The 26,824-nt window shown below is 41.0% G+C and overlaps 1 protein-coding gene across 1 annotated transcript; it reads left to right on the top strand.

The window, feature by feature from the left end:
• The first annotated feature begins 129 nt into the window (after positions 1–129).
• Positions 130–24,345, top strand: Ttpa (alpha tocopherol transfer protein). The gene is made up of 5 exons (XM_041667830.1): positions 130–407; positions 7,823–7,976; positions 15,644–15,837; positions 18,594–18,704; positions 22,434–24,345. Exons 1-5 carry the CDS (start codon positions 204–206, stop codon positions 22,605–22,607), a joined length of 837 nt encoding a protein of 278 aa, XP_041523764.1. The 5' UTR covers positions 130–203; the 3' UTR covers positions 22,608–24,345.
• The last annotated feature ends 2,479 nt before the right edge of the window (positions 24,346–26,824 follow it).

The following is a 26,824-nucleotide window of genomic DNA, read 5'->3' as shown; positions in this document are numbered from 1 at the left end:
GCCCTAAGAACGCGATCAGCACCCGAGGGCACCACGTGGGTTCCTTTAAGAGAGTGCCGTGTCCCTTGCCCCGGCGGGGTGAGAGAGTCCAGGGCTGCCTGGGTGAGTGTGCGTGGGGCGGCGGCCACGGCGAGGGGCGGAGGGTGGCGCTGGGCCCATGCTTTTCCCCCCGCCGCCCTGGCAGCGGCGGTGGCGCGGCGGGCATGGCAGAGATGCGGTCTGGGCCAGTGGCCGGGCCACAACTCAACGCGCTGCCCGACAACTCGCCGCTGGTACAACCCGGCTTGAGGGAGCTGAGGCGCCGAGCGGAAGAGGCGGGCGTCCCGCAGACCCCACACCCGCTGACTGATGCCTTCTTGTTGCGCTTCCTGCGCGCCCGGGATTTCGATCTGGACCTGGCCTGGCGGGTAAGTGTGCACCGGGCAGGATCCACGGGAGCCAGGCTTGGAGATGTGGGTGCAGGTGCGTCCCGAGCCCCGGGTGTCCCTCCCCCCCTCCCCGCGGAAATTGGGGTCCCGACCGTCCGGTTGGACTTCTCTCCGTCCAAGACGGTCTCCAGGATTAGGCAAAGTGGAGATACGGAAACTCAGCCCTTACACTCCTTAGTAAGTAACTCCAAGAGAGGTCAGAGAAGGACAAGATGGACATCTGAAGGCATCTTGAAAAGGACTGTGCTAATAGAGCTAAGTGACAGGGCTGTCAGGCAGTTTGGCATGTTTGGAATTCAGGGCGGGAAGCGCGATTCTTTTGTGTAACAGGTATTCACAGCACACAGGGGAGGGATCCCGGTGCTGGAGAGGTGCGACCTTGAGTTTGTCCATCCCGCGTCAGAGCTCTTCTCATTTAGTAACTGTGAGGACCGGACAGTAGTTTCGAGAATTGTACGTTAACCTGTAACTGATAGAACAAGATGTGCTCAGCCCTGTGCTTGGCACAGAGTAAGTTGTCAGCGGTCAGCGGGAGATCTGACCATGACCGAGACCTTTCTCCAAGGGAAAACACTAGGGTGCTGAATTCCAACATCTCCAAATTTATTGAAACTAATTTTATTGGATAAGTGCTATGTATGGCAAAAGCAACAAAAATAATACAAAATAGTAAAAAGTGCACAGGAACTTCTAAAAAAAAAAAAAAAAAGAAGGAAAGAAAACTTCCCACCACAAACTTTAGTTAGTAGTTGAGTGCCCAGAAGTAACATTACCTGTTACTTCGCGCATGTGGTCTGTGTTCTCTCAAACAGGTGCCTGTGTTTTTATTTTTTATTTTGTCTTTTCTGGGCCACTTGTTGCATGGAATCATGTCATGTGAGCACAAGCATACACGTCTTACACTTTTTTGGACTCTATTTTCTCTTAAAATGGAGGTATTACTTTAAACATATCTAATCAGTTCCCTGTTTGTGGCTGTGGAGATTGTTACCAAGTGGTGCTAGGACCCGTGCTCACTGCTCATGCCTTCATCCAGTGATGGGGACCCCAGTGTCACCATGCTCCCTGCTCATGCCTCCATGCAGTGATAGGGACCCCAATGTCACCATGCTCCCTGCTCATGCCTTCATCCAGTGATGGGGACCCAGCACTGCCATGCTCCCTGCTCATGCCTTCATCCAGTGATGGGAACCTCAGTGTCACCATGCTCCCTGCTCATGCCTTCATCCAGTGATGGGGATGCCAGCACTGCCATGCTCCCTGCTCATGCCTTCATCCAGTGATGGGGACCCAGCACTGCCATGCTCCCTGCTCATGCCTTCATCCAGTGATGGGGACCTCAGTGTCACTGCTCCCTGCTCATGCCTTCTTCCAGTGATAAGAACCCCAGTGTCACCTTGCTCCCTGCTCATGCCTTCATCCAGTGATGGGGATGCCAGTCTCACCATGCTCCCTGCTCATGCCTTCATCCAGTGATGGGGATCCCAGTGTCACCTTGCTCCCTGCTCATGCCTTCATCCAGTGATGGGGACGCCAGTCTCACCATGTTCCCTGTTCATGCCTTCATCCAGTTATGGGGACCCCAGCTCTGCCATGCTCCCTGCTCATGCCTTCATCCAGTGATGGGGACCCCAGCTCTGCCATGCTCCCTGCTCATGCCTTCATCCAGTGATGGGGACCCCAGCTCTGCCATGCTCCCTGCTCATGCCTTCATCCAGTGATGGGGACCCAGCATTGCCATGCTCACCATTTAGCCTGTCATTTAGTGTTCCCCCCCCCTTTTTTTAATAACCTCATTCTGTCTAGCAGAACAAAAAAAAAAACGCCATTGGCAGGTCGGTGTCTCTTTACTTCTATCACTGACTTTGCATTCTAGTTTGTCTTTATACTTCATACATAAATAGGAGCTAACCTTGATGCGTCCTTATGGCACAAGTTCATCAGTTGCTAAAGTGTGCTCCTGTTTTCAGTGAAGAAACATGCAGCATCTTTGCAGGGAGCTTTCACTTTGTTTGCTACACCAATAAAATGTGCTCTGCATAATGGTGTCTTTTTCTCCATATATGTATGCTGCCTTACCAAATATGATTCATACCTCCTAGATGAGAAACAGCTTTTCATTATAACATGCATTCATTTTGTTATAATTGAGGTTAACCACATTTGAGATATCTAAAACTCATTTTTCCAGTTATCTTTTTTTTGGTTTTAGCCACTTGTTCAATTTTTTTTTTGCCTCAAAAATACCTATCTACATCAAAGAAATAAGGTCTCTGTCCTAGCTTAGAGCCTTTCTGATATTTAAACCCTGTCCTTTCTGAAAGACTAGAATGTTTAAGTATGATTAAAAGTATTGACTAGTTTTTGTTTGCTCTTGGGTTTCATTGGTGTTTTGTTCTCTGGTGACGTCAGCAGTGCATCAGAAGGAGGCTCCCAAGCTCACCGTGTCATCATCAGGACTAAGTCCTGATGTGCAGCAGCCGTAGAGCTGGGGAAACAAGCTTTCTCCACCCATCCACTGTTCCTTGTTTTTATTTATTTTTATATACATTCATTCATTTTTGAAGAGCCTTGTGATCTTGATAGACACTGACACTCCTGTAGTGAGTTGCCTTTCACAGGACCAGCATTTTCCTCTTGTGGAATTGAACTCAAGTTTTTCACAGGACAAGCACTCACTATACTATTGTATGAAACCCTTACCCTCTGTTTGGGGTACTGTAAAATTATTTTTCTTTCTTTTTTTGAGCTGGAGATTGAACCCAGGGCTATGTACATGGTAGGACAGTTATCCGTAACTGAGCTGCATCCCCAACCCTTTTATAAATGCTTCTACCAACAATTTCTTTAGAAATGGATTATGAATTGCTCTTCTTTTAATGTTGATTTCAATTTCGTGAGATTATTTTGATGTTAGGAATGAAATAACAGCTGCACCTACTAAATTAAATTACCACTTCACTTCTTTTCCTGTTCATGCGGGGTGTGAAGTTTCTGAACACCCTGATCAATGAATGCACTAGCATGCACTTGGCAGTTACTGAATATTAAAACATAGTCCCTATATTTGAAAGAAGCCCTTAAAAATACAGAGAGATATCTAATAACTAAATCTATGAACTGTTGGTCTTAGCTGCTTTTTAAACAGTCATGAATAAGCAGGTAAGGGTATAGAATCTGTCCGTAGCCTTTGCGAGAATGTGTACATTTCCTGTATTCCGTCTTTTGCTGAATGGTTTTCATTGCACAGACCCTTGATGAACTGCTTAGTAGGACTGTGTCTGAGTCCGCTGGACAGAACCCAAGTCTCTGCTTGTGACCTCTCTGTCTTGTCTGCCAACTGGAAGGAAAGAGGAGAGGGCAAATGTCTGCAACTTTCTATTTTTTTTCTGAAATGATAGGTAGTGCAATCTTTCCTCATGGTATATAAGCTCTAACACTTTGTAGGAAGAAAATTCCAAAATGCCCTCAGTTATAATGACATTTCTTATTATTCTGGTTTTCTAAGTTATGATAAATTAGTATTTTCTAGTCAATAGCTTTCAGTACTCACTGTTAAGCTGTGGCATAGTAGACTAACTAACTCATCAGTACCCACACAGCTGTAGAGTAACCCATCAGTACCCACACAGCTGTAGAGTAACCCATCAGTACTCACCCAGCTGTAGAGTAACCCATCAGTACTCACACAGCTGTAGAGTAACCTGTCAGTACTCACACAGCTATAGAGTAACCCATCAGTACTCCTATAGTTGTAGAGTAACCCGTCAGTACTCACACAGCTGTAGAGTAACCTATCAGTACTCCTATAGTAGTAGAGTAACCCGTCAGTACTCACACATCTGTAGAGTAACCCGTCAGTACTCACACAGCTGTAGAGTAACCCATCAGTACTCACAGAGCTGTAGGGTAACCCATCAGTACTCACCCAGCTGTAGAGTAACCCGTCAGTACTCACACAGCTGTAGAGTAACCCGTCAGTACTAACAGAGCTGTAGGGTAACCCAATAGTACTCACACAGCTGTAGGGTAACCCATCAGTACTCACAGAGCTGTAGGGTAACCCATCAGTACTCACACAGCTGTAGGGTAACCCATCAGTACTCACACAGCTGTACAGTAACCAGTCAGTACTCACACAGCTGTAGAGTAACCCATCAGTACTCACACAGCTGTAGAGTAACCCGTCAGTACTCACACAGCTGTAGAGTAACCCGTCAGTACTCACAGAGCTGTAGGGTAACCCATCAGTACTCACAGAGCTGTAGGGTAACCCATCAGTACTCACAGAGCTGTAGGGTAACCCATCAGTACTCACACAGCTGTAGAGTAACCCGTTAGTACTCACACAGCTGTAGGGTAACCCATCAGTACTCACAGAGCTGTAGAGTAACCCGTCAGTACTCACACAGCTGTAGGGTAACCCATCAGTACTCACACAGCTGTAGGGTAACCCATCAGTACTCACAGAGCTGTAGGGTAACCCATCAGTACTCATATAGTTGTAGAGAAACCCGTCAGTACTCATTGTTAAGCTGCAGCCCTGTAGAGTAACTCATCAGTACTCATATAGCTGTTTATCTGTGGCTCAGGGCTTTGAACTTGGTTGAAGCTCAGGAAAGCCTGTGCTACTGGATTGCTTCCCTGGATCCTTCAGGTCCGAACAGTAAGCATGAAAATCTTTACATCTGTTCTTTACATTTCTGTCTTAAACTGGAAGGATTCACAATAGAATACTGATAGTTTTTATAAGAGCAAGACAGACCATACTACAAACACGCGCTGCACACACACACACACACACACACACACACACACACACACACACGTATGTATGTTTCCTTTGAGTCGTGCCATATAATGCCTGGTATTTTTTGAGGACTCTATCAGCAAGAAGACCAACAGTGTACATGGTCCACTAGACCTTGGGCCAGAACTGTGAGCCAAAATAAACTTCATCTCTTTGTAAGTGGCATCATCTATATTGTTATACTATTAGCAACAAAATAACCCAAAACAATTTTTCTTCTTCCTGACAATTTCCATCAGACTAGCTTCTTTTTGTGAGGTTTATCATACCATATGTAAATTTCAATCTTCATTCTTCTTGGTGGATAAACATAATTTCTTAAGGTTTCATTACCTATGTAATGGGATAATGGTAGTTACTTATAAGGTAAAACTGAGAAGATGGTACTGTACTTCATAAAAGTGGCACGAATACTTTGTGTGTGTGTGTGTGTGTCTGATGTCTATGTCATGGTTTGAAAACAGACAGAAAATGTAACAGGGTACCCACCATAAACCAAACATTTAAATAGACATTTCTAATTTTTGACTGAAATAGACAGCTTTTAGTAACAATAGTAAAAAATATTTATTTGCAGCGTTTTTTTTTTTTTTGGTTACTGTTGCTATGGACTTGAGTGTGGTCTGAGAATTGCTTAGTAGCAATTTGTTTTTATTATTAACATTTATGCCAACTGTATTTGCGAATTTGTTTATCAGTGTAGAATAAATGACCAGAGATTTGGATTCTTAGCCCTTGGAAGATTGAAGTGTCAAGACACATGGCAGTAATTGTTCATATTCACAGAGATGATTCTTTTCAAGCGTGGGCACAGCTGATGGCTTCACACATTGATCTGTTTTTTTATTCAACCTGTTTTCATCTCCCGAGGCCACAATCTGAAGATATTTGCTGAATGTGCTGCCTCCATTAGAATGACCTCTCTAGCAAGACACACTTTTACATTCCCAGGACAATAAAACATTATTCTTTATGGTTACCAAGGTGTTGCTCTCAGCATTTCCACAGAATACAGATTTAAAGACTTACCTTTGTCTGAGGAAATAGTCAGAATATAACTAGGCATCATAAAACGCTATTGACACTGATTCTGATGCCACCTAGGACAGGAAGAGCAAGTATGTGGACAGAATGAATGCATCAGAGCTACAATGTGCCTCTTGTTCTTGCGGCCTTTGGAAATGTCTATTTAGGTCACCAAATATTTTTGCTGGCAAATTGAGTGATTTTCTTCTTTCTTACTTTGCTGCATTTGACTTTTAGCAAGTCTTTTGTTTAGGCTAAGGAGACTTCATTAGATGCAGAAATGACAGAGACAGACAGAAAAAGAAGATGACAACATGAGAATAGGAACAGGAAGAGGGAGGAAGGAAGGAGAGAGAAGAGAGGACCACAGAAGCTCTGTCCTGTAGGATTCCATGGTGATACTTTTCTCACAGTCCAATTGGCCCTTCTCCAGCTCAGTCCTAGCCAGGGACTCATTCCCCAGCTCAGAACTCCCCTTCTGTGTAAGCTATTATACAGGAGGATTATCTGGATTACCACTGTTTTATGGCTACAGCTATAATGTTTATGGTAACAGATTTCAGATGGGAAGTTCCTTTGATGAAGACCCTAAGTCAGTGAAGGACAAGGTTCCTATGCAGTATCTTCCTAGTATTTCCACAAAATGCTTACCATTTCTTTGCCTTTCACCTAACTGAGGTTTGACATGGCTAAGAGCACCCTTTAAGCATAAACAATTCAGTGCCAATCTAGGAAATATGACAATGCCAAAAATCAAAAGAAAAAAATGTTTGGTTGACTCGCCAATTATTATGGCACTTCTCTGGGTGGTCCAACGAGTTTCCTTTCCACTCTATTTTGCCAAGATCAGAGTTGTAGTTATATAGCTCCTTTACTTCTAATTTATCTGATCGGATTTCAGTCCTTCTTCTAAAAGTACTAGAGGCAGTATTTTAGTTATCTATTGCTAAGTAGGAAACCTCCCTTAATGTTTTTGATGTACAGCATGATTTCACACTTGCCTGTGCTCTGTGACTTGGCAAAAGCTCAGGGCAATGATGCATTTTGGTTCCTCATGGTATCCAGTGGTAATCTGACTGAAGTTAGACTATGTAGGATGGTCTCTCCACTTCCTGGGCTTCTCTCCATGTGGTCTGCTCCCATCCAGTAATCTTACATATGCCTGGGTCAAACTCAGAAGGCACCAGGCTTTTGGGTCCAGCATACTTTCATTTCCACAGCTACAATATCTGAAAAAGCTGGGTGTAAGACCAACTCACATCCAAAGCCAATTCCACGTCTTTCGGGAAGGTATACATCGGAAGGTCTGGACTTGCTGGTGACTATTTTGGGAGACTATTATGGAGGGCAACTAAAAATGACAGAGTCTTGAGTTCATGGCCAACTCTTGCGGTCTCAAATTCTTAATGAAAGGAGCTCTGTCTTTTATAATGAAAAAAACTTCCAGATTCTGATATGATAGATGACAATGTTCACACACAATATCAAGCCTTTCAACTGTTTTACAAAATGTTTACCATGTACATCATTTATGGACACATTTAATTTTATTTTTCAGTTACTGAAGAACTATTATAAATGGCGAGCAGAATGCCCAGAGTTAAGTGCAGATCTGCACCCTCGGAGCGTCATTGGACTTTTGAAGGCTGGCTACCATGGAGTGTTGAGATCCAGAGATCCCACTGGCAGTAGAGTTCTTATTTACAGAATTGGTAAGTCATATGCAGCTCGTCTCCCTCCTGTTTTGTTTTGACTTCTCCCTTTCATTACTCGCTGTTCTGGTGTTTCTTTTCGCCAATGTTTTATCTCACCAGGCTGCTATAGTACAGTCCCATAGACTGGTGGCTTAGAAACACTGAATTTTAGTTCTTGCTGCTGGAGGCTGTGAAATCCGACATTAAAGCACCAGTGATTTTGATCTGATGAGGGACCGTTTTTTGGCACACAGAGATTTTCTCATCCTATTTATACTATTTTATCACATAGTATAAAAAATATAGTAGCCCTTGGGGCATCTTAAAATGGCACTAATCTCATTCATGAGGACTCTACCTTTCTTCCCCAATCATCTTCCCAAATCTACTTCCCAAGACCATGAACTACTTTGTTAGGATGGCTTGGCAAATCAAAGTGTTTGCTACAAAAGTCTGATGGCCTGAGTACAAACTTTGGAACCCGTAACAAAAGGAAAGACACGCCTCCCTAAAATTATCCTCTGACTTCTACATTTGAACCTTGGCATACGCTCTCTCTGTCTCTGTCTGTCTGTCTGTCCGTTTGTATGTATGTATGGGTGCCTGTCTCTGTCTTATGTGTGTGTATGCGAGTGTGCATGTGTGTGTATGTGTGTCAGGGGTGCATGCAGAGCACTACCATCAACTTAGAGATAGATTTCTAGCATATGACTTTGGAGGAGACATAAAATTTCACATCCGTCACTGGTGACCTGTAATCTCTGTTGCTTCTTTAGTTCTGTGTGGTTAAAACTTCCAGTCGAGAGAAGAGACTCTCACTCTCCCAGCTCTGCCTCATGGTCCATTTAAAAGAATGCAGCTAGCTAACCAACATTTCAGGAGCAGAATTTCCTTCAAATATACTTACGAAGAACTATCTCTGTTTGCCTGCCTGCGTCAATGGAGTCTCAAACTACTGGTCATGCAGACTTTGATCTTTGAGGTCAGCTGGCTTTGAACTTCTTGGGCTCAAGCGATCATCCTGCCTCAGCCTCCTAGTACTCAGTGTGATCACAGGCAGGTACCACACCCAGTAGCTCTCTCTTTAAAGATTTAACATGCACATGTATCAGTGTTCACTGCTCATCTCTAATAAGACCTTTGCCTTTATCTCAATGGCTTGCTGCTTTGTCAGGATCAAGATACTGTTTTTAACTCTTGAACGTATGATGTAAATGAGTATCACTGGAGTCTGCATTTTTTGTACCAGATTAATGTATCACCAGCAAACACACAGTAGCGGCTTTCCTGTCCTTCTGTTGTTCCATGCATTCCAAAGGAAGCTTCTTAGGGATGGGGTGGCCAGCACATATGTTTGAATTAGCAAAGAAACTAACATATTACAAAAACTTAGGGTTTAAAACAGTAGAATTCAAATTTCAGATAAACCACAAAGAAGTTTTTAGTGTTCCCAGGACACGCTTATACTAAATCTTGTACCCAGTTTATCTGAGATCACCTTTAAGTGGTGCTTATATTTTATGCGACAACTGTGCTTAAGTCCCGAGAGCATAAAAAGTGAAACATCCTGCTGCTTTATTTTAGCCCTCTGCCCCCTTTTAAGTGTCTGGGTTTTGGAGTGCCTGGCTGGGCATTTGTTGTTGTTTGCTTTGTTTTTCTAGTTTAGATACTGAGACAAAATAGGTGAAAACAAACTTTTTATAGTGAAAAGGCCAATGTGATTTTTTTAATCACCAATATCTTAATAGCACATTAACAGGTCTATTGTATAGCCTAGGCTTCTGGAAGTATAGTTACTTAAAAGTGTGCTATTTAGGAGCTGGGATAACAGCTCAGTTGGTAAAAAGCTTGTTATGTAAGCATGAACACTTGTTTGTCCAGATTCCCGGAACCCATGTAAAAAGCTAGTGCATGCCCAAGTACGTGTCTATAATCCTGGTGATGGAGACGGGTAGTTGCCTGGGGCTTGCTGCCCATAAGTCTAGCTGAATCAGTCAGCTCAAGGCTCAAAACATAATGTAGAGAATGATAAAGACGTTCACCATTGACCTCTGACCTCCTCCATGTATAGCCACACACACACACACACACACACACACACACACACACCACACACACACACCACACACACACACACACACACACACACACACACAGAGAGAGAGAGAGAGAGAGAGAGAGAGCGCTGCTGTTAACTCAAAGATATTTAACCTCAAAGATACATAGGTTGAAGGAAGGTCAGAAAAGGAAGGTATATCATAAGCCTCCTGTGTGTTATGTTATTCTAGAATAAAAGGAAGAAACTTAGAAATATTTTATGAATAAAAGGACAGAATAAGATTTTGTAGATTTTCTCAATTGAATTGAATTGATGGAATAGCTGCATCTGTGATAAACTTTCCCCTAGAAGCCCAGTGCAGTAACTTCCCCTCTTTATTATGTTTGCACGGTAAAAGCAGTGAGAAAATGCAGAGTCCTTCCCTTGGTGTGGACTTCTATCAGCACCACAACAGAGGATGTAATTTGAAGCCTTTACTACTATCATACTATAGAAGCAAAAGCAAATTTTAGCAATGAAGATTCAGTTTCAATCATAATTGAGTTATTATGAGTTGAAGCTATGGGGCATGTTGACTTTATTGAAATCTACAAAAGGCACATAGTAAAAACTTATAAACACAGAGTTGCTGTGAGAATTACATCTTATTTTATATAGCACATGCAGGCACATATATATGTATACACACACATATAAAATGAGAACATTAACTGAGACACAATAGTTAATAAATGCTAAGTAGATCTAGGGAAGAAATAAAATTCTAATTTCTCATGTCTTTTTTTATAGTGCTTACTTAGCTAGTACCGTGCAATAGAACCCTAGTGATGCCCCTGTTTGACAGTAACTACTAGCCTGCACATAACTATAGCATATATATATATATATATATATATATATATATATATATATATATAAAAGTGGAATTGAGGCTGCTGGGCTGAGGAACTGAACTTTTAATTCATAGTCACAGGAGGTGAATACAGGGCAGAACAGGTCTGACAGGTCACTTGGCTCAGAAATGAGTCAGAAACTGTTTTATAGTCTGCAAATCCCCTTTGCAAGCTCACGTTTTGTCATCGTTGCTTTCCGTTCTGAAATTCCTTTCTGTTCTGAAATTCCTCAGGACACTGGCCTCAGCCTTCGCTTCACATGCACCTTATTTCTGAAAATTAAAAAAGTTATGTGCATTTGTGCATATCTGTAGTGTCCTAGTTTTGAGCTGAATAAATACTTCCCATATTCTTACCAAGAATCTGAGTTGCTGTAAATCAAAGGCAAATCTCATGGCCATCTCTTCCCTTTCTAGGTCTTTATCTTTTTCCTCACAGCATTCTAATACCAACTAGCATTTAGAGCTGTTAAGGCTCAGCCTCTGAAAACAAAAACGCCTCCTTGGTCCCACTCCAGCCTCCACCTGCCACCTCTGGTCTCAACTTTCCTGCCCTCAGCCAGACTCTTTGTGTTCCTGCCAGTCACCGGACATGGTTCTCAAGATTCTCATGTAAGCACTGGTCTCATTTCCCTCCCAACTCTCTGAAAGGACGTTAGGCAACTGTAGTAAGCAATCCTCTTTCCAGAAAATCTGCTCAACAGGCCAAGTTCTATTTGGCTTCTCTAGTAAGCCAGCACTTCTCTCCTGTGAACCACTGTTCTGTGTCTCTGTTACCATGCATTCAAGGAGGTTTTCCTTCATCCAGAGTGGCATTCTTTATTTCTACCACAGGAAGTACCTGCTTTCATCGGCCTTTCAGTTCTGGAATCCTCGGGACACTGGCCCCAGCCTTCACTTCACGTGTATCTTATTTCTAAAAATTAAGAAAGTTATGTGTGTTTGTGTATATCTGTAAAGAGGTATGTGCATACAAATAAAGATGGCCAGAGATACCAGAGGCAGATGGGGTCCCCTAGAGCTGAGTTATAGGAGGTTGTGAGCTGCTTGTGAGAAACGTGGGTTCCGGGAATGAAATTCAGGTCCTCTGCAAGAATAGAACACTCTTATCTGCGGAGTCATGTCTCCAGCCCATCAGTTTCTCATATGTATTTTTATCTCTCTCTCTCCTATAAAGGAGGAAAACAGATCTAGTCTAGACAGTCTCTATCATAGGTATTATATAAACACAAATGATTACCAGAACTGTGTCTTTACCATGTTTTATTCTTTGGGGATTCAGATTAATACAACTGGTTTTCTGTTCTTCCTGCATCCGGTTGGCAGTCTTCTGTTTTGCATTGTGGAATGTGTACATATGATCTTTCTACCCCCAAACACGATCTCAATAAATAGCACAGCCAACTTACTTGGAAGCCAAAGCAAGGATATTTGAATTTCTGAGCTTTTCCAATTTCTTAGTTATTAACCTTTCTTTTATTCTTCTTCCCTCTTTTCCTCCCTTCTCCCCTTCCTTTGACAAGATCTCAAAGAACCTAGACTGGCTTTGAACTCAATGTATAGCCGAAGATGACCTTGAACTCCAATTCTATGGCTTCTACCTTCCAAGAGCTGTGATTCCAGGTGTACACCACCACGCCCGACCTGAAACATTTTCTGCTTCACACACCCTTGAGGCATTCAGTGGACTCCAGTCTGAATCGCTATGCATTTTTTTCAACTAAGGAAAAAATTTTCTATCATTAATGTTCCTTTCTTGTTTCCTGCTTTTTTGTTTGTTTGTTTGTTTGTTTCTGACTTATTTGGGTTTTGAAATGTCCAGAGTCAGCTGCATTGGTCTCACTTTTTTTTGACAGTACCAGATTGTGTTCTTTCATGTGAGATTGGGAAACATTCTTCAACTTGACTTTTTAAACCATTATTCTTTCACTGATTGGTTCTCCGCTGCCACATAACCAACCCATCAACTGATGTTTTTCAGTTAATTTTTTTTTTTTTGATTTTTCGAGACAGGGTTTCTCCGTAGCTTTTTGGTTCCTGTCCTGGAACTAGCTCTTGTAGTCCAGGCTGGCCTCGAACTCACAGAGATCCGCCTGCCTCTGCCTCCCGAGTGCTGAGATTAAAGGCGTGTGCCACCACTGCCCGGCTTCAGTTAATTTTTATTTCTGAGATTTCTCTTGAATTTTTAAAAATAGCATCTCTTATAAAATAAAATATTTTATTTATTCTTTGAGAATTTCATTCATGTGAATATTTTGATCATATCTACCTTGTCAAGCTCCTCGCAGACATCACTCCACATCCCCTTTCCAAACTCCTGTCTTTTTTTAATAACCTATTAAAGTCCAATTGGTGCTGTCCATATGCAAATGAGTATACAACCATCCCCTGGAACATGGGCAGCTGAGCAGGGGTTACATCCCTGAGTACAAGAGGCTATCCCTTCCCAGAAAGGTCATCTGACAATAGCTTCTTGCCAGGATGGGGGCGCACTGAGTCCTTCCCCTGTTCACGCTGGAATGTTCACTGACTTGATCACAACTACCACTGCTGTCATGAGGTCGGGAGTTCATCAGCTTTGCCACACCCAGAGGACAGGGCTTCCCAGGAGTCTGCGCCAACTTCTACTTCTTACAATCTTTCCACTAGGTCTTCTGCGATGGTCCCTGAAGAGGGGTGTGTGTGTGTGAGTATGTGTGTGTGTGCATGCGCATGTGTGTGATAGATGTCCCATTTATGGCCGAGGAGACTACTCCACAGTCATTTAGTCTCTCCACTTTGACAGTTTGTAAATGTCAGTGTTAACTGCCATCCACTGCAAAAAGACGTTTTTCCAATGAGGACAGAGAGCTGCACTAATCTACATGTAGAAAGACAAGTATTTAGAAAGCAGTTTGATACTCTAACCATTTAGTAAAATCGTAGTGATAGGTTCCCCTACCAGGGTTATGACCTTCCTGTCTATAGACTTGTGACCAGATTTACAATACCAGGTATGTGGCAGGCCTCACATATCATTGGGAAGGAGTTGCTTGCAAAGTGGTTATGTCACTATTGCCACAATGCGCAGATCTGGCTAGATCTGTTATTACGGAACCTCTCTGGGTTCGCAGATGGGGTAAGGGTGTTGACGACTTTTATCCTGCAGTAGCATATATTACACATTGCAGCTCCATGAAAGCTAGCTAGCGATGAGGAGGCTTCCAGGTCCTGTGATGATGGAAGTGTGTGGTGTCTTCAGCAATACGGTCTTATCGCCAATAATTACCCTCTCCGAAACATTTCTTTATTTACTGTGTGTATGCTTGTGTGGATGCAGGGGTGTCACATCATGGGTGAGGTCAGAAGTCTACTTTACTATCAGGAACCAGTTCTTCCCTTCTACCACGCTGCTTCCTGGTATTGGGCTAAGCAGTCAGACTTGGTGGCAAAAGACTACGCCCACTGAACCGTCTCCCTGGCCCTATCTATCCTTACAAATGGCTTCTTCTTCATCCCTTACATCTGTGAAGCTATTCCTTCTTTTCATTCAGCTTCTTCTTTTAACTGTTTTCTTGATTTTTACTGATTTGTCTATGGAGTTTGGTTCCTGTCTTCTTGTATGTGTATCATATGACAATTTTTTAATAAGTCTTGATCATTTTTAAAGACAACCACCTTCCCTGACCCTGTCTTAAGGATGGTGGGGAGGGACAGGCTGTGTGGACAGGAACATCAGTACCTACTCTTACCGTAGGTACTGTGTTTTCTCTGGGTGTGTACAGCTGCCTTTCCAAGCCAAGCTTCCTGCCCAAGCCTGTAGGGGCATGACTGATCTGTGCTGGTCCCTGAGATCTGGCAGATGACCAGCTTGTCTCTCTGCTCTACAGGCTTTTTCTTTAGCAACCTCTTTGGTTGCTGTGTTAGTCATCTGTCCATCATTGTGACAGGGTTCCTGAGGAAATCAGTGTGAGAGGAGGAAAGATTGGCTCCAGAGGTTTAAGCCCATCATTAGTTAGCGTCATTACTGTGGGCTAGTGTTGAAGAAGAATGCCATACCAGGGAGAACGTGACGGAGGACAGCTGACAAGATTATGGTGACCAGGAGTCAACAACTGAGAACAAGAAACAAAATATCCTCTTCAAGTGCACACACATAATGACCCACTTCTTCCAACCAGGTTCTACTTCCAAATTCTCAGTACCAGCCGCCTGTCCACTAAGTTATGAATCCATAGATGCCTTAGTTCACGGATGAGCTTAGGGTCCTCTTGAGCTAGTTCCCTCTAGACAGCATGATCTCTGAACACTGATGGACATGAGCTGGTGGGTAGACTTCAGATCCAAATCACAAGCTGCTGCGATTCTTGCTGCTGATTGCAACCCAGGCTCACACTTTTTTTATTTCTGATCTTGGAGCACTGTCAGAGGCATTAAACATGTTCATTTCCAGGCACGACCCTCTCTTGAACTGATGATGTGATCTCATTTATCAATCACATTTGATCTGCATTTCTGGATATGATTCTAGGCCATGTTCTTAAAATCTATTCATATCCAGAAATTTAAGGAAGCAGGGAGAAGCAGGCAAATATTTGGACCTCAGTTCAATCTATTTATTACTTAATTCATGATTCCTTGTTTATGATTTTATTTTTACACATCCTTTAGGCCTTAAAATAATTTGTTCCCTTAAAGAATCTTTCTGGTTCTTCACACAGTGCTAAGATGCAATGTCTTTTTATTTTATTGTAGCATCCTGGGACCCAAAAGTTTTTACAGCCTATGATGTATTTCGTGTAAGTCTGATCACATCAGAGCTCATTGTACAGGAGGTGGAAACTCAACGGAATGGAGTCAAGGCTATATTTGACCTGGAAGGCTGGCAAATTTCTCATGCTTTCCAGATTACCCCATCTGTAGCCAAAAAGATTGCTGCTGTGCTTACAGTGAGTATACATTGAAACTATTAGTATATATATATATATATATGTGTGTGTGTGTGTGTGTGTGTGTATAAGTGTGTGTATACATTGTAACTGTTAAATATATAACAGTGTTTAATTGTGTTTGTACATTTTTTGAAACAAATATTATACATGATAGATATATTTAAAGAATGTCAATAGTAAATATAAGTAATTTATTAAAAATGTAACAAACCTCAAAATTAAATACTTTCAAACTAAGTAAATATAGAATGTATACATTTAAATATAAAGTGATTTTATTTTATTCTTGTCACTTAAGGTTTCTTCCTAAACTAAAATGTTGACTCAAGCCAGGTGTGGTAGAATATATCTGAAATTCTGGCATTTAGCTGGTATAAGCAGGAGGATCAGAAGGCCAGCCTGATGAGACCTGATGTCAGAACAATAATAACAACAGAATAATAATAACAAATTTTTGACTCAAAAATTGTTGTGGAATAGAATATTTGTTTAACTACATAAAGATGTGTTGCATTTGTTTATGTTGCAGAATATTTTCTAACTATGGAAAGATGTACTGTTTTTGTTCATGTTGATTTGTTTAACTATGTAAAGATGTGTTGCTTTTTCACCTTGCCTGCCTAAGGCATTTGATTGGCCTAATAAAAAGTTAAACAGCCAATAGCCAGGCAGAGGAGGGATAGGTGGGACTGGCAGGCAGAGAGAAAAGGGGAGCCATCTAGGCAGCCGGCTCAGACCAAGTCAGCCAGACACCTAGGAGACAGGACAATAGGATGGATGGTACACAGATGAGGTAAACGAGCCTCGGGGCAGCACATGGATAAATAGAAATGGGTTAATTTAAGTTCAAAAAGCTAGTAGAAACAAGCCTAAACTAAGGCTGAGCATTAATAATTAATAATAAATCTTATGTCATGGTTTGGGGGCTGGTGGTCTATAAAGCTTGCTACAAAAATATAACAATGATACAATATCACATGTCTTGCTAGCTATAAATTGATATGCCTCTCTTCAGAAATCAAACCTTTGTGTATACACCTGTGTTCGTGTGTGTATACCTACACATGCATGAATGTATGTAAAAATTCCAGAAGAAAACCTTAGGTTTCATTTCTCAGTTGTCATTTCCCCTATTTTGATACACAATCTCTCATTGGTCTTCACTGATTAGGCTGAATGGCTGGTCAATGAACCCCAGGGGCCTTCTCCATCACTCCAGTGCTAGAACTATAAGCATATACCAACATGCTCAGTTCCCCACAACTCATCAGTTTAGGGATCAAACCCAAGGCTTAATGTCTGCATGACAAGCAGATGAGTAACTAAGCCATCTTTCTAGCTCCCAAAGTCTTTTTAAAAAGCCATTATCTTTAACCCAGTAATACTACTTCTGGGACCCAGCTAATGAATTATCTTGAATACAGTAAGGGTACTGTACCTTGTAGCAATAATAGTTTACTATGTGCTAGATACTTTCCTAAGGCTTCCAAATGTTTTTATACTTAATGGCCACCCTGGCTGATGGCAGACAATGACCACTTCAAATCAGCAGTGACCTCAGGATCCTAGTGCAGGTCTGCAGAGTGTAAAAGCTGTTCTACAGTCACCTCTCTTCCTAGACACAGACAGTGCCTTGCAGCATAACATAGAAGAAAATTAGATCCAACTTACTTGCCCAAATATAAGAAAGTGAGCACTTAAACGATGACATCCATTTGATGTCATCTTAACAACGTTAAAACTCACAATGCTCACCACAAATCATATTGCAACAATGGGACAGCACAGAATGCAAGAAGGTAGTTAAATTTAAATAAAATTATACATCGAACCTGGGAAAAACCCAATTAATAATACATCTCAAAATGGCAAGAATGGGAAAAATTCTCCATAAAAGAGAAAAAAGTATGTATTAACCTCAATTACGAAACTTTTACGTAAGAAAACTGTGAATGGGTTTATTTTCTTTCAGGAATTAACCATTTAAGCTTTCTAAGCAGTGTATGACTTGGATACTAAAGATATATGCCCATGTAAACAATTTAAAATGTGTGCCTATTGTGATATTCTTTCAGTTTTCATGGATGCTTGACGTTTTTATCTAAAAATATTTTTTGGTAAAAATACTAAGTTAAAAATGTCTCAAGATGCGATTGTTTCCTTAGGAGAAGCTTTATGTGTGATTGGGGAGTAGACTTTCTGATCAAAGAGTGCAGATGGCTGTTAAATACTTGGCCTAAGCTAAGAGGATAAAGCCTTTCTACAGGTCTTTTTTGAGTCCACTAGCAGTGATAGATAAACCAGGCTTTTGTGTTGATGGAATAAACCATTTAAAAATGGAGTCACACTTTAGAGTCTGTTGTAAATGTGTGTGTCTGTATGTGTGCATGAGTACACACATATGCATAGAGGACAGAGGTTAATGTCTTTTATTGTTCTCCATTTTATTTTCTGAGACAGGGTCTTAAAATCAACCTAGAGCTCATCATTTCTTCCAGGCTGGCTAGAGAAGCAATTGCTTGCCTCTGGTCCTCTGCTCTGGGGACAGGCACAGCCATGGCAGCTGTTTATGTGACTGCCTGTGGTCTGAACTCAGGTCTCCATGCTTGCATAAAATCACTTTACCCAATGGGCCATCTTCTAGAACATTACCATAAACTTCTAATGTGTTCGTGGAAGAGACTTAATCTTTCGGAATGTAACTGCAGTATTTATGTTGTGTTATTAAGGTCGATTCTTTTTCCTTTCAAAAGGATTCCTTTCCACTGAAAGTTCGTGGCATCCATTTGATAAACGAGCCAGTCATATTCCATGCTGTCTTTTCCATGATTAAACCATTTCTGACTGAAAAGATTAAGGGCCGGGTGAGTAAAATATATTCAAGCTATTTTATCTCCTGAGAACATTCTTACTTCTTCCCATGTAAGGACAGTTTTACTATATTCCCATGTCCCTTGGCCATAAACCATTGGAAAAATATTGAAAATCTTATCAAACATGTCAAGGACTCTTATAAATTAAAATTTACTTTAAAGAAAATCTAGCATTACTGGCTGTGAGACTCTGGGGAAATTGACGTGCATTTATCACTGGAGAGTAAGATCTATTCCCTGTAGAGGGCAGTGTGGTAGTAGTTATGACACACTATGTCAACATTTTCTGGAAATTCATCAGCTAGATATAGCTGTGTACCAACAAAAACATAGACACAGAAAAAGATTAAAACCATCAAGCATTCACCGTGAGGGGGTGGTCGAAGTAACTGTGATAAATTCACACAAGACTGCAGGGTGTGTTTCAAGGTGAGATACATTTCATGCAGATCAGTGTTGATATTAGGCTACCTTTTTTTTCTGGGAAAGGGGGAGAGTAAGAACATATAATTATGTTTGCACCAAAATGTATTTTGTTAGGATAAACAGAAATATGGGTCATTTCCAAATGATCCAGTGAGGGTGGGTGAAGGCAGAGTTAGTAGCAAAATCCCTGTATGTTTTTAATCTTGTTTTGATTTCTAAGTTATGTAAACGTGTTACTTATATAAATAAGAATGTCTTAAGTATCAAACACGTGTAACTGAAGCATTTCATGCCTGGGGAATATGATTTCACATCTGACAGCTGAATCAAAAGGGTTGGCTTTCACTAACCTGTCCTGCTGAGCCTACGTAGAATTTTTTAATTCAAGTTTTGTTGTTTATAACGTTTGAAAAGTTTAAAAGTTTGTTCTTCACAACAGCAACTGCTTCCCTGCACTGATCCACAGAGGAACATTCTCACAGCTTCCATTCAGGGTACTGTTAAGCTGTCCAGCTTGTCCCTTACTTCTAGGTTCAAGTGACCCTCTTATTTCAGCTTTCTCAGCTGCTGGGGGATGCACAGGTTGCACCATTTGCCTGATACAAATGGTTCTGGAAGAACATTGTGACTTAAGCCTAAAAAATATAAGTAGTGATGGCATTTATCATGATGGTAGTAATTATAATGAGATACTTAGAAACTTTTCTTCCATCTTTAGAAAGCATAACATCTTATACCTGGTGAGAATATTATGATCGTATAGAGGTTCTTTGCAGTGTAGGTGATCCAGCTGGTATTTCTTTCTCTTTATTTTCCTTAAATTTATTTCCTTATTCATTGACAATTCTAAGCATGTATCTCATCTATTTTGCTCATTCCCCCATCCCTTACCTTTTCTCAGGCTACCCCACTGCTATTGAACTACTTCTTCCTACCCAGTCCCTCTCCTTCTTTCTTGTATTTTAATTGCTATTTGTGACTTCCAGTGGGTATTTCTGTCTTCAAAAAAAAAAAGATTTGCTCTATTCTTTAGTTATGTGTATGTCTGTGGGGAGGTATGTATCTATGAGTGCAGGTGCCCCTGCAGGTCAGGAGAGAGTGTCAGATCTCTTGGAGCTGGAGTTATGTGTGGTTGGGAACCACCTGATACAGGTTTTAGAAACTGAACTCTGGTCCTCTGGAAGAGCTTCAAGCAATTTTATCTCTCCAGGCCAATTTCTTTCTGTCTTTCAGAAAAGTCATCCCTAAATTATAAGCTCTAGTGAAGCTGGCCACTTCTGGCTACTTTGCATTTAGTGTTTTATGTAGGCTGTTTTGTTGTCCCTTCATTGTAACTTAGTAACGTTGGATACCATCTGATTAACTCTTAAAGTTCTAAAAATAAGTATATCTATTTTGGGTTATATTCTGAACAATTAAAAAAAATTGAGAATAACTAAATCTAATGAAAAGAGAGAATATAAACCAAAAAGAGAAAAACTTTAAAGGCTGAGATGTTGGGACTAAAGAAATGGCTCAGTGGGTAAGAGCAGTGCCTGCTCTTCCAAAAGTCCTGAGTTCAATTCTCAGCAACCACATGGGGGCTCACAGCCATCTATAAGTGAGAACTGGTGCCCTCTTCTGGCCTGCAGGCATACATGCAGACAGAACACTGTATACATAATAAACAAAACAAAAAACAAAAAACAAAAAAAACCCTCAGATGTTAAGTGAAGCAGCTTGGTGAAAGTTAACTCACATCAGACTTGCCAAGATGGGTAAAGAAACTCAGGCACTTTTCCTTCTCAGCCTCTTGGCAAACAATATACATGTCAATATTTCTCCTTTCCATAGAAGATAGAATTTCTTCTCCTCTAACTGATTTCATCTTAGATACTCTAAAAACAGTCAAGGGGTTGCAATCTGGAGTTACAAACTGCCCAGTGTTGGTGCTGGGAATGAAGGTTCGCTGAGTTATCTCTCCCTTCCCAACCCTCATTGTTCCTGCAGCTCTGCAGGGAAATGATCCGCAGAGAGGCAAGAATGAAACTCGGTTCAGCAATGACTTTAGTTACCCAGGCTGGCTCAAATTTCTGGAGTCTGACTCCAGGCGGTTTATCTCTTACACAGTTAAACGCAGTAAACTTTGGGGAACAAGTTTCCTCCTGACAATTGTCACAACAAAGCTTAAGGCGGTGCTACGTGGGAACTATTTTGCAAATTGTATCTCGTTTGGGAAGCACCAGTGACCCCTTCCACAAGAACGGGTTCTGTTGACTGAGACGGATAAGGATCTAGGGAGCAAAGGTTTGTAATAAGCATAACAGCAAAAAAGAAAAATAAGCCTCTTGGGGGTTGGAGAGATGACTCAGAGGTTAAGAGCACTGGCTGATCTTCTGGAGGTCCTGAGTTCAATTCCCAGCAACCACATGGTGGCTCACAACCATCTGCAATGAGATCTGGTGCCCTCTTCTGGCCTGCAGGCATACAAGCAGGCTGAACACTGTACACAATAAATAAATAAATAAATCTTTTTTTTTTTTAAAGCCTCTCTTGCAAAATACGTGGGGCTTTTTTCATAAGAATGTGTTATAGTAACTGAGAAACAACACTTAGGAGTCTGCGGTATTCAGGTGATGGCTGCTCAACAGAACAGCTAAAGGTTACCAGATTGTTAAACAACATCCACTCGAGCCTTCTGGGTGGAAAGATGTCACCCAGATGTCAATTTTGCCCATTGAAGAAAAAAGCCTGTGTGTTTAGCAGTTCTTGTTTCTCCAGTGTAAGCCTGGGGGCCTCGTGCCCTTCTACATCCCTACCTGTGGGAAAGATATTTTTTGCTTATTTTCTTTAGTAAGATCCACTTTTGATTTCTATGCCTTGATTTATTTTGCCTTTACTGTTATGCTACACTTTTTAAAATTTAAAATGAAAATTTAGGGTTCACAACTGTCATAATTTCTTGATGGTATTGTATTCATTGTCTGCAATCATATAAATTACTCCTCTTGAGCCTAATTGTGAATGTAGCTATATGCTTCTGTTTACTATGAATTAATATCAGGTAGTAAATTTTATCATCCTTTTGTAAATATACCAATGCAAATCTAAGAAAACAGTAAAATCATCATCTACATCAGCATAATCTAAATACAAGTACCATTCCTAGATAGGAAAATAATAAAGGATGCAGTATCTATATGTTCCTGCCAGGCTCAGTGTGTCCTGTTTTGTGAGGTTTGCTTTTCCATTGGAAATGCTTCTATCATGGTGAAGTCAAAGACAACACCTTCTAAAACACCGTGGCTCTTTCAGATTCACCTGCATGGGAACAATGACAAATCAAGCCTACTTCGGCACTTCCCAGACATTCTTCCTCTGGAATACGGAGGTGAGGAGTTCTCCATGGACGATGTTTGCCAGGAGTGGACAAATTTTATAATGAAGTCTGAAGATTATCTCAGCAGCATTTCTGAGACCATCCAATGAGAAGTTATTTCCTGGGAATGACTTTCTCATTATAACTTCAAGGATGGGATCCTGTCTGGTTACTGAATTCAAGAGCAAACCTTCTAAATGAATTGAAGCTTATCAGACCTTTACACATGCAACATGGATATCTGGGGAATGTTTTAACTCTACAATGCTCTGTTCCTTTTGAATTAATTAATGTTAGAAGAGATTCCTGTTTACATGCGAAGAACAAACATAGCTACACCTAAAGCACTTGTTCCCGTGTGTCTTTGTATGGTTTAGGAAATTTAATTTTAAGCAAAATTTTATGATCACATTGCTTAATACTAGATTGATGACTAGTCCACCGCAAAGATACTGTGCATATCGAGTGATGGAGAAACAAACTGTGCTCAGTTGAGTCTGGTGTCAGATTATAATTCAGATGGCAATCTGAATATAGCTTTATGCCGGCAGGATAGTTTATCTCAGGAAAATCCTATGTTAGCATATGAACAGCAGAAGAAGCCTTTGAATGTAAGTCTACATGTCGCCATATTGTATGCAATGAAATCACTATGACTGATAGAACTGATTTAAAACTTTAGAAAATATTCTGGCCACAGTTGATGCTGTCTTATGCAGTCTTGTGTTTTCAAATAAGTAGAGGCTAGAATTGTCGCTTCTGTTTATGTTCTACACAGGCTGCATATACCTGAAAAAAAAAAACAGAGCTACACAAAGAAAGAGTTTACATGATATTTAGCCATCAGCAGTTATAACCAGCACTTTTCAGATTAGTCATAAAAGAATTTGAGTTTTCCTGTTATCTCAGAATAGTATAAGTTCCATGATTCACGTTTAATTTAAACAGTCATAGGTAGGGTGTGCTCTCTGTGCCACAGTGGGGTTCATTTCTAAGACTTTCATTCATTGGGAAAGATGTAATCTTATCCCATATTCAGTTCAGTCTTAAATTCCTGACATAATTTTTGTACTCAATGTTGTCTATTAATTTTATTTTAAACTTGAAAGAATACAAAGTAGAGAGTTTATTAAATATGTGTTCAATATTAATCATATATTAGTATCTTTGTGCAAGGATAGTTTTCATTGCACAGGGTGTTTTTCTTTATAAGAAAATGAGTTTAATCAGATGAGCTGATACTTATGATTCTCTGTACATATACTTCTGACAAAATCAAAGAGGTGCAGATGTTCTTCAGAGAACGTGTTTAATTTTGATTTAGCAATTCGATGCTACTTTTACTATTAATTTTACTAAAGGAAAATCTTGTTTTTTTCTTAAAACGTTAGTCTTCTTTATTAAATCATAAAATTAAAATTGTATAAATAAAAATAGAAAATCAGTTAAAGGACTAAACAGCAATAAAACACCTCCAGCTAGTGAAACTTTTAATCTTGGAGGGAAACTCAGATGTTTCTTTATTTACATGTGGCTATTCAATCCCTTGCATGATTCTGTGGAGGAATGGCACATGCCTATAAAGGCTAATGTTGCTAATGCCCTTTTAGTGTGTGCATTAGTGATGAAATTTTTCTAAAATGCAGCAGTCCAATGAAGACCATTGATGAACAGTGTGAGTAGACAATTCTGAATGGTTCTGGGTAAATAACTGGAATTCTTTATGTGCCTTCACTGCACTTGTGCCAGAAGCATTTTCTGGAAGGTGAATTCCATAGGTGTTTACTATGTAGTAGAACTTCACAATAATTTGTTTTAATATTGTTAAAAATAAATATCTTTCTCATACACCATGGTGTCAATATTTTTATTTAAAATGTAAATGAGGCACTATTTAAAAAATGCTTTTTCTTTCAGAAAATAATGAAGACAAACTATTGCCCATTATATGAACGTTGATTCCTTTCTTTCTAAGTCTTAGGTGCAGGCTGCTTTATCCTGCTGCCGAGCTTGGTGGCCTTGGCTGTGTCAAATACCGACACTGAGCCACACACTCCAGTTCTGGCCTGGAGTTATCTGTCTTTGGAGTTCATGTGCAGTTTTACATGGAGAGTAAAAAATACCTAAAAAATAAAACCTAGTCAAGAAAAGCAAATCATTTGGTTGATACAGAAGCACGCTGATTTGTGGTTTTCAGATTTATTTTCATGTTACTTAGACTTTTAACTCAAGTGTGCATGGCTTAGCTTTCTACAATTAGCTTTGTGGCTCCTTGTATGTATATGCCTGAGGACATGGGTTCTAGTCCCAGCATTTCATAAAACGTAGATAATCCAATTTTAGAACTGTTTCCTACCAATCCAGACCATGATTTCATTGGTTAAACTAGATTTTACTGATGGAAATAGAATTAAAGTTCTTTCGAGATATTTTCTTATTACTTACATTAAAGGTATAGATCAAAAATTAAATTATAGAAAGAAACCAACTCAACATTATGCTTTCTGGAACACTCCTCACAGACTGTATATGCCGAGTTTTGCCTTTTGTTAGATGGCAGAATTGGGGGAACTGGGAGTTACAAACCTGGAACCAGAAATGAAGCTAACCATATTAAGACTGGTGGAAGCCACTGCTTAACCAAGACACAGACCTGCCTACTCCCCCACAGCCTTAGTGCTCCCCCCCCACAGCCTCAGCACCCCCCCACAGCCTCAGCACTCCCCCCACAGCCTCTGTGCTTCCCCCACAGCCTCAGGGCTCCCCCCACAGCCTTAGTGCTCCCCCCCACAGCCTCAGTGCTCCCACCCAGCCTCAACGCTCCCCCCACAGCCTTAATGCTCCCACAAGGCCTCAGTGTTTCCCCCCCCCCCCCCCCGCACACAGTCTCAGCACTCCCACCACAGCCTCAGCACTTAACTAATTGCTCTTTTCTCATCAAGTCAATCATATTGCCTACTTTTTAATTATTACTTTTATTTTCTGAGAATGGTGTTTTGCCTCCATATACTTCTCTGTACCACATATTTGCCTGGTGCCTATATAGGCCAGAAGAGGGTACCAGATCATCTGGGACTGGAGTGACAGATACCTGAGACCTACCATCTGCTAAGAATTGAACGTAGGTCCTCTGGAAAGCAGCCAGTGCTCTTCACTGCTGAGCCATCTCTCCAGCCCCACATGCCTTGTTTTTGACAGCACTATGGATTAAATTCTGTGTTGTGGCAAAAAATTAAAAAAAAATAGAAAATAAAAAATAAAAAAAATTCATGACCAAGGCAGCTCTTATAAAATAAAGCATTTAATTGGGAGCTTGCATACAGCTTCAGAGGTGGGTCCATTGACATCACGGTAGGGAGCATAGCAGCAGGTAGGCAGACTTCGTGCTGAAGCAGTAGCTGAGAGCTATATTCCTGATCCACAGACAGCAGGCAGAGAGAGGGAGACTGGGCCAGGCATGCACTTTTGCACCCTTCCTGAAATAAGGCCATACTAACCCTTCTAATCCTCACACAGTTCTATCCATGGTTCCACCAAACATTCAAACATGGGAGCCTAAGGGGGCCATTCTTATTCAAACCACCACATTTCCCTCCCTGGTCTCTGTGGGCTAGTAATCATACAAAAATGCAAAATGCATTCAGTCCAACTTTAAAAGTCCCATAGTCTTTCAGACCCAAGACTGTTTAAAAGTCCCAAAGGCAATCTCTTAACTGCAACCTCATGTCAAAACAAAAACAAAAAGCAAATCATACGCCTCCAACATAAAATGTAACCGGATATATACTACCATTCTATAAGGGATGAAAAGGAGCATAGAGGGGAAATGCTGGCCCAAAGCAAGGCCAAAAAACCAGGAGGGCAAACTCCAAATTCTGCATTTCATGTCTGATATCAAAGTGCTCTTTGAATCTCCACTTCCTTTCAGCTCTGCGGACTGCAACCCACTTCTCTCTCAAGGTCCAGTTCAAGAACCAGTGTGCAGTTCTTCTTGGCAGGAATTGCATGCCTCTGGCATCTCCCACATCTAGTGGTCTACAACATAATGCAGGCTTTACCCTCATAGTTTCACAAAGTGGTTTCTTTGGGCCTTCACGCAGAGAGACCTCGCCTAACACATACCTGGCCTCTTTGGTATTCCTTCGCTGCAGAGGGAGAGTCAAAAACCCCTTTCTTGTGTCTTCGATGTTAAAGCCAGCCCCATATGGCCATATCTGCCAAGTTCTGCTGCTTGCTCATGCTACTAGCTTTCAATTACATTTGCAACAGCTTTCTGTTGTTGATGGTTTCCTTCACTGCTTTCTTTTACTTCCTTCTTACAAGTTGG

The sequence above is a fragment of the Microtus oregoni genome, unplaced genomic scaffold (assembly GCF_018167655.1).
Source record: "Microtus oregoni isolate MIOR12 unplaced genomic scaffold, Mior012 000017F_ref0000208, whole genome shotgun sequence".
In the NCBI taxonomy this organism is placed as follows: domain Eukaryota; kingdom Metazoa; phylum Chordata; class Mammalia; order Rodentia; family Cricetidae; genus Microtus; species Microtus oregoni.
The sequence above is the reverse complement of the archived record's forward strand: the minus strand, read 5'-3'. Positions and strand labels throughout refer to the sequence as shown.